Genomic DNA, 13,616 nt, shown 5'->3' with positions numbered 1-13,616 from the left:
GTCGATGGGTAGAACTGGCAAATGGAGGAGAGAGCAGCTGCACACTGTATTTAACTTCCTGCCAAAAGTCACTAAAGTACAGTGTAGGGCTACAGTGAGCCGTTTCTATTTTTGAGCCACTTCCTAACATATGGTGCATTTACCAGAAGTGAGTGAAAGGAGGCCTGTGTGTGTGTGTGTGTGGGTGTGTGTGTGTGTGTGTGTGTGTGTGTGTGTGTGTGTGTGTGTGTGTGTGTGTGTGTGTGTGTGTGTGTGTGTGTGTGTCAGGCTGGGTTGTGTGTGTCAGAAAGCAGAGAGATGAGCTAAACAGAGGATGTTGTGGGCTTCTCTTCTGCAGCTGACATGCACACCAAGAGTCAACCAGACTGTCCTATCAGACTAGAGGAAGCAGAAATGATGATCAAAGTGGTAATGTACTGCAAACTCATTTCTCTTCAGTACATCTGGATATAGCCTGAGTACACACATCTGGATATAGCCTGAGTACACACATCTGGATATAGCCTGAGTACACACATCTGGATATAGCCTGAGTACACACATCTGGATATAGCCTGAGTACACACATCTGGATATAGCCTGAGTACACACATCTGGATATAGCCTGAGTACACACATCTGGATATAGCCTGAGTACACACATCTGGATATAACTTGAGAATTCTTGTTTAAATTATTCATTCAAGAGAAGTCTCCACTGTCTACAGAAATGCACACACCTGTCCACAAACTTAGACCTATTATGTAACTAAACTCCTAATGTTACGCCTGCTACTGGTGGACAACTAGAGAGAAGACAAATGACAGACCATGAGAGATCATCACTCCTTTTTATTACAGACACGTTGCTGCAGCTTCCCCGTTCATACTGCAACTGCTATGAACTCTGTATGCAGGGCTACTAAAGCATGGGACTACTTTACCCAGAAGTCATACATGAATGTGAGGTTAACGAATTAAACAAATTATTCTTTCTTTGTGTACTGCTCTTTATCATTTGTGAAATTCTAAAGTTCAGCGGTATTGTATGATGAAATAGACACTTCATTTCTCTCATAACACCGTACTTATACTTTTGTCAAACAAAGAGCTGTGGGACTGCAGCCAAAGTACGATGCCACACCTACAGAGAAGCAGCAGTAAAAAGGCCTAGGCTGCACAGAGATACCACACCTACAGAGAAGCAGCAGTAAAAAGGCCTAGGCTGCACAGAGATACCACACCTACAGAGAAGCAGCAGTAAAAAGGCCTAGGCTGCACAGAGATGCCACACCTACAGAGAAGCAGCAGTAAAAAGGCCTAGGCTGCACAGAGATACCACACCTACAGAGAAGCAGCAGTAAAAAGGCCTAGGCTGCACAGAGATACCACGCCTACAGAGAAGCAGCAGTAAAAAGGCCTAGGCTGCACAGAGATACCACACCTACAGAGAAGCAGCAGTAAAAAAGACTAGTCTGCACAGAGATACCACACCTAGAGAAGCAGCAGTAAAAAGGCCTAGGCTACACAGAGAAGCAGCAGTAAAAAGGCCTAGGCTGCACAGAGATACCACACCTACAGAGAAGCAGCAGTAAAAAGGCCTAGGCTGCACAGAGATACCACACCTACAGAGAAGCAGCAGTAAAAAGGCCTAGGCTGCACAGAGATACCACGCCTACAGAGAAGCAGCAGTAAAAAGGCCTAGGCTGCACAGAGATACCACACCTACAGAGAAGCAGCAGTAAAAAGGACTAGTCTGCACAGAGATACCACACCTACAGAGAAGCAGCAGTAAAAAGGCCTAGGCTACACAGAGAAGCAGCAGTAAAAAGGCCTAGGCTGCACAGAGATACCACACCTACAGAGAAGCAGCAGTAAAAAGGCCTAGGCTGCACAGAGATACCACACCTACAGAGAAGCAGCAGTAAAAAGGCCTAGTCTTCACAGAGATTCCATTTGAATAATCAAGTAATCTATGACAAGCAGTTTTCTAGTGTTCTGAAGAACGCCAGTCTCAACTCGGGTGACTGCAACTCATCTCACCTCAGTGAGCAGGAATCTACAGACGCTGCATACAGAGAGGGAAATGGATAACCCAGACCCAAGCCTCCCATTTTAATATGTTCAGGAAGCATGAATTATTCAAATGAAATGTAAATCCCCCTGTACTAAGACATATAGCTGCCGTGTGACAGTCATTCTACAGTATCTTCCCTTTTCCACCAACCCAAACATTACTAAGAGACTAGGCCACATCTAAATGACATAGCTAACAGCCTAATACTGTCATCTCTTAGGAAGTGTTTCTTTTTGTTGTTGCGACTTTGACTCAAAAACTACAAAAGAGAATAACCTCACAGAATAGGCTACAACAAGCAACTAGGCTCATTTGAAAATATGTCAGTTTTTTCTTTTTAAACGTCTGAGAGAGCCAAACAGAAGGTCTCGTCTCTGAGATGATACCACATCAGCACACGTTGAGGCTAGGCTACGTGATACTGGCACTGACAGACTAGCCGATGGTGTCCACTTCCACGAGAGCAATTCCATGTAACTGCATTTATCTGGCGAACAGCATCCATCCATTCCCTATGGACACAACTTAGCTGAACATTTTAAGGAGGCCTGTTCAGACTCTTTCCGATCGATTCACCTCACTTTCGGTCTGAACTTGCAACGCGTAATTGAATGAGAGACCATCAAACTGCATCCTCTGTTCATACATCAAACTAAACCTCCTCAGTTCTTTAGAGAAAGAGAGAAACCTCAAATTCACACGTAGTAACACTACTGTTTAAAAGGCTGGCTTTAGAGTCTAAACCAGTCCAAGGAGAGGTACTCCCCCGGACGCTAAGGCATAACATTAGGAGTACAAACTAATCCCCGACTCCTTCCATCTCACTTTGAGGAATTCAACCGCTCACTCAGCCAGTGACTACCATTAATCAAACGAGGGCAGGGGAGTACTCTCAAAGATGAGCTCCGAGGCTTTTAGCACAATTTACCACCCAATATGTCCTCGTATATGTGGTCTGCTGGCCTGGCACCTCACATGAATTATGCATTCAGCTAGCCCAACCATCATTCCTCAGATGATCGAGCCCAGTGAATTGTGAGGAGACAAACTTTCCTCAGTAAGAGATCAATGACGTCGTCACTTTTAGTCATATGTACAGGGCCTATAAAAATGAGAATCATACCACGGAACTTCTGCCAACACCACCCCTGTGACAAATGCAGAAATTGAAGATATGAGAGAGTTGTTATATAACTTGAAAAGTCAGTCAGCACATCATAGGCCCAGGAGACTTGAGAGGGAAAGGAAGCTACACTTACTGGAGTCTCATTACTGACTCTGCACGCTCCACCCCAGAGTCTGGCTTATACAGTTTGTTCAATGGCTATACGGTATGAAAGTGACGCACCGCTTTCCAGGAAGTAGTATTGTAGTTTAATTTTTGTAGTCTTTTTCTTTTTTTAAGAGTTTCAAATGGGCGTAAAACGAAGCGCGATGGTCTTTAACATAACTTCATAAAAGGCATCTGGCAGAAGTAAATTCCACAAACACTAATATAATTTGATATATACTGTATCTTAAATGACTGCGTTTTCATGAATTTGATGATAGAATGGTCAAGCCCATTCAAAAGATTGACCTAGGACATCATCACTTGCACATCGTTTTCAGAAGTCAAGTGGCTGGGCTGTTGATGTTCAAAATGAAATGACTGACCGGAGTCAACACCAATCAGATATCAACAGGGAGAGTCTCAAAAACAACTGCCTGGAGTAGGATGATAGGCTCTGAGGGCAGGGGAGGAGCTTACCGGGGAACCAATCAAATTGCATCATCTTAACAGCCGAATGCAAAGTAATGCCGCACAGACTACTGGAGTCTAGTCTAGGGCAGTAAGAGGCTGGTATGGGCTCAGACAGACTGTGTCATCAGATTTAATCAGAGAGGGAGCAGCAGGGGCATGTGGGGATTAGGCACCCACACCTACGGAACGACAACATATTATGTACCAGGTGCCAAGTCTGCAATACAGACAACAAGTACAGTAGACTCCAACTCCCATGGGGCTTTAGGAACATGTATCAAACTCTGGAAGCATACATGTATGATCCCTAAAAACCTGGAAGCTCTGTGTGTTTAGAGCAGGATACACAGCAGGGGTGTATTCATTATGTCTTGCAATGGAAAACGTTTACTGTTTAAGAACCAAACGGAATCAAACAGAGCAAACGGAATGAAACGGGGAGGGACATACCGGAATTTGTCCAATAGAAACTCTCGTTTTCATTGCAAAACGTTTTTTTGTTTGGAGTAAATGAAATGTTTTGCAACAGAATCGGTGTAATGAATACACCCTAGAGCTCTCCAAGATTCCCCAGGACATTCCTGACATTTTCACCAAGGGAAAAGCTGACAGACTGTTGATCTCTGGGACACAAACAGACACTGCTGTCTGGCTGTCCCGGCTCCTCTGGATACCAGGTGTGTCAATGAACTTGAGTCACTGTGCTGTGGATGGGCTTGTTGTGGCTCTACTGAATTATCAGACAACGATGCTGGACACTGTACCAGACAAACTACTCTGAACTGATGATAGGTCTACAACATGCTATTTCTATAGTGTGTGTGTGTGTGTGTGTGTGTGTGTGTGTGTTGACTTCAAGCCTCTCCAACATGCCTTGAGAAGACATGCAGCAAAAAGCTGGAATTGGAATGAGATGACGCACATGAATTTGAGCCGTGCGAGTCAGTCCCTAGTGGCTGACCTCGTCTCTGTGAGAGCCAGCAGAAGACCCAGGGCTGAGAAAGATACACGGGATCAAGGGATTTTAAAGTGCAAATTAAAACACGCACAGGACTTCACGTCTGTGTTGTGGTACAGACACAATCTCAATTGACATGTAAAAGTGACAGCATAAAAGTAACAACGGCTTGCAAAAATGAAAGCCTCCTTCTTGGGTGTTGGTCTGTTCAATAAACATGTCAAATAGCAAACCACTAGCGAAGCAGACAACAGAGAAGCCTAGCCTGTGTTATGCCCACTTACTGAGGACATGGCTGCAGTGCACACGTGCCCATTCCCTCTCCCCTCCTCCCCCCAGAACCAGAGCAGAGACTTTCATTAGAACTGGGTAATTAGAAACATCCATCCTGGTGCAGTAAGGCTGCCTGATGATGCTCTTCTGAGGCAGTGGAAAACAGGAGAGCTGCCAGGTCCTCCACCAAGGCAGACCTGTGCTACCACAACAAGGGGAAAAGAATAGGCTCCTACCTCACAGACCGACCAAGGTGTATGAATTGAAGGAGAAAGCGAGTCTGTGATAATCAGGCCTTTTCAGGTTCAGTAAAAAAGGTGCTTCCTAAACCGAGTGGTTTCGTCATTAAAGCCTTCATCAGGGTGACATCATTCACCACCACCACACAGAACAGGATCTGGTAGCAGAGCAGCTGGAAGCTCACGGTGGCTAATGCAAGGTTATGACATTATATGGTGCAGCCAGCTATGACAGAACCATTAGAGTCATTACATTAGAACTCCATCATGACATTTTACAAGACAGACCTCTGTGCTGTTTAACAGTCAAACCATCCCCCCCCTATATATAATGTATGTGAATCACTAAATAGGCCTAGCTGCCCCTATGAGATGTTCTGAGAGACAGTGCAGTGCTTTCTATTTAAGGAGGACAAATGTATTTTCCGGTCACAAAAACAAGTCATCCTGCATGTTCTTCCTCCGATGAGACCTCTCAGGAACTGAGTACTGAATGGGGTTGAGGCTTCACTAAACATCCTCCTCATCACACAAATAGCCTGCCAGCACAGCAGCTATGAGGTAGAAACCACAGACTGACACTAAACTGGGTCATTCCTGTCCAGACCATTACGTAACAGTTCATATCATTTCAGGGCCCCGTTTCTCAAAAACTAAAACTACCGGCGCCCATAGGGTGCTGCCAAGTGTAATTCTTCTGGTGAGTTTTCCGTTCGCCTGTCCAAGAGCAGAAGAAACATTATTCTCAGAATAAACATACCAGATAGGCTGCCATGTTACGCAGCAGGGTTGGTAACAGAGTTCAGACTCGGGAGGTGTTGGGCTGAGAGAGAAGTTGTTCATCCTCAGATGGTTAGCATGGTCTGTATGCAACATGACCTAACGCTCTTTACACAACAATCACATTTCCTTCCAAGGAAACACACAGTGTACAGATGCAGTGGGCCTTTCAGATATTTAATCAAACGGGTATAAGCATAGGCCTGTGCATTAAGGCTTACACTTCAAATATTTGCCTACAGGCAGTTCCTTGTTCACCATGACATCTTGACAAATCCTACAGACTGGTGACGGCTCAAGCCTAACCCAGCCTCCAGCCTAACCCAGCCTCCAGCCTAACCCAGCCTCAAACCTAACCCAGCCTCCAGCCTAACCCAGCCTCCAGCCTAACCCAGCCTCCAGCCTAACCCAGCCTCCACCCTAACCCAGCCTCACCAGGACTGATAACAATGTGTGAGATGTTAACAAACTCATACAGACAGTTGATTTTTTCCCGCCTCATTGTGTTGCAGTCTGTTTTCAGAACACCGTTTCCTTTCCCAGGCTGAGGGGACGTGAGCGGGCTACCCCCTGCCAGTAATGCTGTGGGGTCACATTTTTTCACAGGTCGTGGTATGCGGCTGAACGCGCAGGATGTTAGGCAATAGAGAAGACATCCTGACCTCAGAAGGGCGTTTTTTTGTCATGGTAGGGCTGCACGATATGGGCAAAACAACAAAAATAATTGTATTATTGCGATTGTGATTTGGCTTGTGATATACTGTTAGAATCATAGAAAAATCATTATTTATTTTAAAAAATAAAGTGGACCGCAGCATCGTTCTTTTTTGGAACAATCGGTTGACTGCATTTGACCTAACAGAACAGAGTACAAACTTAGTGGATGTAAGAGGAGGAACTGCGATCCTTGAGTGACAGGGCGAGCCTTGGTGTGTGTGGAAAGCAGCCGCAGGAGAAAAACAGGAGTAAACTTTAAAAACGGATGTTACACACGGCTGAGTGGCATTTCAAAATATTGCATGTGATACGGATATTGAACATGTCCGTATTGCGATTTCGATATAAAATCGATTCATTGTGCAGCCCTACCTCATGGTAGCCTATATGTGGACACCAGAGAATTAGATTTCAAGATGATCTCAGCTCCCTACCAGAAGCTCGAGCATATTAGGGAGGATATATGTCATTACTCTTGAACTTTAAGGATTTACTGTCAGAATTTGATAATCCTGGCCTCTCCTGCGCTGACTCACTGACTTATTATAGACAGCCTGTATTGTACACAAACAACCCAGCATTGAATGTGTAACCCTCCATCCCCAACCTCCGTGGACACTGACCTGTAGTACCGGGACTGGAGGTATGTGGAGCACACAGCCTTGGACACGTGGCTGGCTGAGCCAAAGTCTATCACCTTCACCCTGTAGGGCTGCCTGACAGGGTCCACCAGCATAATGTTCTCCGGCTTTAGGTCCGCGTGGATCAGACCCATGGTCTTCAACTTCTTCAGGGCCGTGGCCACCTGCTGCAGCACGGGCCGGATCACCTTCAGCGGCAGCGGGCTGAACTTGTTCTGCTTGAGGAAGTCATAGAGGTTCTGCTCCAGCATCTCAAACACCAGGCAGGTGTGGCTGCGGTGCTGGAAGCACTCGAAGGCCCGCACCAGGTTGTGCTGATCCGCGTTCTCCCCGCTCAGTCGGGCTAGAATGCCCACCTCGATCTGGCCCTGGCGTGCGTATGACGGGTGGTTCTTCAGGATCTTCACCGCCACCACCTCCCCAGTACCCCTCTTCCAGCACTTTACCACCTGTCCGAAGGTGCCGCGGCCCAGGAAGTCCAGCACCTCGTACGTGTTCTTCATGGAGCACAGGACCTCGTGCTGCACCAGCTGGTAGTCCCCGTCACCCCCTCCTGCTCCGCCCGCCGCTCCCTGTTTGGTTGGGGGTCCTCCTCCGCCCCCTACAGCCGTGGGCGCGGGCAACCCAGCTGGATTCCCCCCATTGGTCGTTTGCATCATGGCTGGCAACATGGACAGGTCCTCCACTATCTGCATGGTGCTCCCGCGGTTATCAAGCTCCTCGCTCTTACGTTTCAGCCCACATCGCTGAGCGCTGTCGGCCAAGTTCAAACCTCCACAATCGCCCTCTTCCCAGTCACCTTCTGTCTCTTCCTTCCTACCTCTTTCTCCTCTACCTTCCTCCCCACTTCCCCCTCCTCCTGTCGCTCCACTACTGCTGCCTCCCCAGTCTCTGTCCGTCTGCTCCTGCCCCTTGCCCTGCCTGGGGACTGGCACTGTGTCCTGGGGCCGCTGGGCCTCCGCCGGGCCTGTTCCTCCTGTTCCGTTCTGCTTTCTCCGTACCCCACGCACGGCCACCGTCTGTACAGGGAACTCCTGCCCACCGCCACACGTTCTCTCGCCCGCTGCAGAGTCTCGGGTTGCAAAGGAGGGAGCGAGTCTGATCGGGTGCGCTATGCCAAGGGTTCTGCCGTTCAGAGAAGTCCGCGGTTGGGCTCTCTCATGGTACACACAGCTGCTGGGCTCCACTTTGACTTTCTTCACGCTGCAAAAGGCACTAGTCTGGATTTGATAAATGTGTGGTGGGTAGATCCAGACTTGTGAGGCCATACCTGGACAGAGACATTCAAAAGAGGAGAAAGACAACATTAGCATATTATCAAAGCTTGATCAACCTACTTAGTGAACGTCGTTTTGATGCTCACACCCACACAACATCATCTAAAATATTAAACACCAACTGTAAAGGTTCTAACTATATTGTTAATGCAAAGAGTAGTGTGAAAGGTCAAAGTGTCCTATGGTAATCAATTTCACCACGGACATGACATAATGTGATTTCAGTTAGGTCAACGAGGTAAGTGGCTATGAGGGGATGTCAATTCAAATAAAATGACACTGGGCCTAAATAAATGTAGGTGTATTTTCATGTAATCCTGTTGGATGAGAAAGTCCAGTCTGCATAGTGATATAAAAAGACCATGTCAACAATTGACTGGAGGCTGCCGATTGGCTGATTGATTTGCATAGTGAAAAGAAAAGGTGACCTTTCCAGTAGTTCTGAACAAGCTGCACACACACACACACACACACCTGTGGTAACGAACTCTTCACTATACAGGCTAGCCTAATAACGGGCAGATATTCTCCTGTTTTTATCCTTCTGATTAAATATTTTCTTCATAAACACAAGACAGAAGCGTCAGCGGCTTCACTGCTGTATTTGTGCTCATACTGGAAGGCTTTACACCATGGTGCCATTTCTCAAGAGAACGATGGAAAAGTACTGGGAGGGGGACAGTTTTTCCAAAGCCTGCTCACTCCGAATGTTTGCATGTGCAATTGCATAATAGCAACACAAAATTCAGCAACACAGCCCCTCCATTAAGACAGCATGAATGGTGATAAGTGCATTGGCAAGATTTTGTCTTGTTATATTTGCTGAGTTCAGCAAGAACAACCAGAGGCTTCCACACTGCTCTCTTAATGACACTTGCATCACTCAAGGGATGACATCACAGCTGACCTTTAGCCCGTTACAACCCCACACCAAACAACTCTGCAGAAAGAAACCACTCCCACCACAGCCAGAGACACCAAGCTGACCAATCAAGCGCCTAGCAGAGGGAAGAAGATACGCTCCGGTAGAGTGTTCTAGAACACCCTCACCATTCTGGCCTCATCCACTGGAGCCCCCCTACCACCTCCACCGTAGGGTATGAATAACTTCTCAAATAGGTTTGGATGACCTTTCCCTGCCGTTACCATGTATCCCACAGTGGGTCTCTAGGCAACCGATGTGTTCGAAGAGAGTCTCAGAGAGTAGTGGGGAGGGGGGGGCAGAGCCCTAGCATCAGGTCTTCATGCCAGCCAGCTCCTCTCACATTACACAACTCAGAGAGGAATGCTCCTCCCTCACCCCCCTCGCTCATTTTGAGAGAAAAAAGAAAAACAAGAAGCAATGCCATCCCAGCGAATACCACGGAAAACATTTGGAAATTGGATGAGGTCTTTGGGCTTGGGCTAGTGAGGGACTAGGATAACGCCATACGTTTTTATTACAATTCTGTGGGATCTAAAGAGAGGTGGCAGCTGTGGCGGGCAGCAGGGCACCCTGGCACAGTGACCTTATCAGAATAGCTGTCCGTGTGCCCTGCCGGAGAGCCCACGACCTACTTCCTTTCATCTGGAGCCCGTCCAGTGACATCAAAGTGGCTCTTCCCTGTTGGCTCTTTGACTGTAAATCAACGGTGCATTCACCTTGACGGATTTAGATGCAGAGCATGCCTCGTCGCTAGACTGCTACAGCTTCCAAAAGACAACACACTGCCTCACAAATAACAAGACTGTGGGTGGTGAGTCACAGACAGGGGCACACTGTCGAGTAGACAGCCCCTCTCCTAAATGAGAAGAAAATAATTGTTCCCAAATTACACCTTCCAGATTTAGTGGAAGGAGCTATAATTACAGGTGCCAAATGAAAGAACAAACACCTCGCTCTCAAGTCCCCAACTTTTCAACGATAGCAGGCACATGAGGCTCAATAGCCAAGAATCAGCACTAACTTTCATAGTCATTGCCTACCTGTCTTCACTCTCATTCTCCTCCATGTTAGGAGATGTTGTCCTCTCTCTGAAGTTCAGTCAGGCACACCCTGATGATTCCCTCCCATGGGAGTTATTAGGAGGACGGGCGGAGAGCTACAGTATACAGTCTGCCTGGGTTGTGCTCAGCAGCAGCAGTGCAAAGCCAAAGGGAACTTCAGAAGTGCGCACTATTCAACAGGCTGCAATCACGTGCTCGCAGAAAGGGGAGCCTGCCAATTCCTGACTCGCTAGACTGACTAGGCAGGCAACACTGGGTAGCTTCTGGACTGCTGGTTGTTTCAGCTTTTCTACACACACCTTTTAGGCTTTAGCTTTATTCAGAGGTTGGCCTTGCTATAGCAGGCCAACCGGAGAGGTTGGCCTTGCTATAGCAGGCCAACCGGAGAGGTTGGCCTTGCTATAGCAGGCCAACCGGAGAGGTTGGCCTTGCTATAGCAGGCCAACCGGAGAGGTTGGCCTTGCTATAGCAGGCCAACCGGAGAGGTTGGCCTTGCTATAGCAGGCCAACCGGAGAGGTTGGCCTTGCTATAGCAGGCCAACCGGAGAGGTTGGCCTTGCTATAGCAGGCCAACCGGAGAGGTTGGCCTTGCTATAGCAGGCCAACCGGAGAGGTTGGCCTTGCTATAGCAGGCCAACCGGAGAGGTTGGCCTTGCTATAGCAGGCCAATCGGAGAGGTTGGCCTTGCTATAGCAGGCCAATCGGAGAGGTTGGCCTTGCTATAGCAGGCCAATCGGAGAGGTTGGCCTTGCTATAGCAGGCCAATCGGAGAGGTTGGCCTTGCTATAGCAGGCCAATCGGAGAGGTTGGCCTTGCTATAGCAGGCCAATCGGAGAGGTTGGCCTTGCTATAGCAGGCCAATCGGAGAGGTTGGCCTTGCTAGCAGGCCAATCGGAGAGGGAATTTTCAAAATAAGAGCTTAACAAAATATTGTTAATAATAGTGTGCTGCTATCTTCCAGTCACTAATGCAGGGGTGTCAAACTCATTCCACGGAGGGCCTAGTGTTCCCTTTCAATTAACACCTAGACAGACAGGTGAGCGGAGTTTCATAACTAATTAGTGACATTAATCCATCACAATCAAGTAGAAAGGAGGGAAACCCCCAAAATGTAAGGCCCACTGTTGAATGAGTTTGACACATGTGCACTAATGTGATGAGGCACAGATTAGGGTACGGTTGGTCAGAATAAGACCAAGTAACCCTTTTCCATCAACATAGTGTTCAGAACAAGCTCAAACTAGAGTGGTAGGGTGAGAACAGGAATGGCTTTTGGTCCCGGTGGCTTACAAGTTGAGACTAACCCAGTTCCTAACAGTGCAATCAATGATTACGTAATCTAACAAGTAACTCAAACAGATGCGTTTAGTTTTGAATGACGGTGTCATATCAGTTGGCACCACAACAAGGCTTTCAGTCAGAGAATTAAGACAGGTCATTAAACAAAACTAGAGGCAATTCCATTTTGAATAGGCCATTTCAAATCCAATTGAAATATTCCCTGTTTGGCCTTTCCATTATGGAAATGTCCCAAAGGAACGCTCCATTGAATTCCTGAATTGAAATGAACGCACATGGAATCCACCCCAACTGTGGTTGTTGCTTGTCATGACTGGCAGAAAGCAGCTTGGTCCTAAGAGAAGGCCATGGAGCTCACAGCAGTTGTGTTGTGTCACCACAGAGAACACTCATCATTGTGTGCACCATGTCCTGCTGTTCCTACAGTATGGAAAACAACCAAACCGCCCAGTAATCAGCAACACATCAATACTGGCCGCTCCACTCTCCTAATGTTCTGTATAGCCAGCCAATGACGTTAGACCTCAGCAACTGACACAGTCAAACCCTGATACAGATAAGGTTATCTAAAACGTTAACCAACCTTTACCCCTCCTTCAACTCCAGGCATAGACAAACTACCGCCATACTATACATGATCTCTGCTCTGCCAAGAAGGGAGAGGCTAGTCATATCCTGCATGGGTTAGGTGACTGCACAGGCCCATGAGTATTACATAGGCCATCACATCGATCTCAGGCAGGAGAGCGCTAGCTTACAGGAAATTATGCTGCTCTCCTCATTTAGCCCCCCGGGGCAGGAGCAGACAGGTCGGCGGTGCTTTCTGGAAGAAAAGGAGAAGGAAAAAAACTCTCCATTTCTCTAAAGAACATTTGACTCCCTGCGCCCTGTCGCTGACAGTGGCAGACCATTACTGCCTGAACGAAGGATGAAAGTGAAAACAAACAGATGCTAGGAGGAGGGTGAGACTGGACTGCTGTGGAGCCTGAGGTAGTAGCTCTGGTGCAAGATAGATAGCGCTCCAGGAAGGGTGGTGTCCAGTTTACTGGCCTGATTAGCGGCCCACGCTGTGCAAATATTAACCCAGCGGCCATCCCAGTGTCTGTCTGACCAACACCAGTGACTGGGAGAGGTACAGAGGGAGCGAGAGGCCAAATAGCTGCTCTGCTTACAGAAAAACACAGAACATAGGAAACACAACTGGGCTCCTCAAAACAACTGTCAACCACTGTGGCAGAACAGTGGATCTGTTGAGATTAAAACACATAAAGTAAAGGAATAAAAGCAAAAAACATCCCAAAGTTTAATGCTCGGCCGAACTGTCAATCACTAGGCCTAATTTAGACTAATGGTAAAATCCCTCTCAGCTGACAGAGTTGGGTTAAATGATGTCTTCACTCTAAAAGATGTAGCCTGTGTCGTCCGATTAGACAAAGTACTGACCGTTTCACATGAGCAGCGAAGCCTCCAGTCTCCCCGGTCTGAATGAGACCATGTGGTGGAAAAACACAGCAATCCTTGGCTGCACTCGGGCTAACTGCTCAAATCCCCTGGCTTCCGCTTACTCAGACAACAAAGTTTCCAGAATCCTTCTTCAAGAAACCGGCAGACATTTAAAAGAGACGAAAACATGCGTAAAGTCCGAC

The 13,616-nt window shown here is 47.4% G+C and overlaps 1 protein-coding gene across 4 annotated transcripts in view; it reads right to left on the bottom strand.

The window, feature by feature from the left end:
- hipk3b (homeodomain interacting protein kinase 3b) overlaps positions 1-13,616 on the bottom strand; it is a 61,671-nt gene extending 48,055 nt beyond the window's left edge. For 2 of the 4 annotated variants that reach the window (XM_071399929.1, XM_071399931.1), the window contains exons 1-2: positions 10,651-10,803; positions 7,391-8,678 (exon numbers count right to left, since the gene is read on the bottom strand). In XM_071399929.1, coding sequence (XP_071256030.1) covers positions 7,391-8,678; positions 10,651-10,666 — 1,304 coding nt within the window. In that variant the 5' untranslated portion in view covers positions 10,667-10,803. Of the gene's footprint in view, positions 1-7,390; positions 8,679-10,650; positions 10,804-13,413 lie in introns of those variants that run through there. The other 2 variants (XM_071399930.1, XM_071399927.1) reach the window with 2 other exon arrangements.

Source organism: Salvelinus alpinus, chromosome 5 (genome assembly GCF_045679555.1).
Source record: "Salvelinus alpinus chromosome 5, SLU_Salpinus.1, whole genome shotgun sequence".
Lineage (NCBI taxonomy): Eukaryota > Metazoa > Chordata > Actinopteri > Salmoniformes > Salmonidae > Salvelinus > Salvelinus alpinus.
The sequence above is the reverse complement of the archived record's forward strand: the minus strand, read 5'-3'. Positions and strand labels throughout refer to the sequence as shown.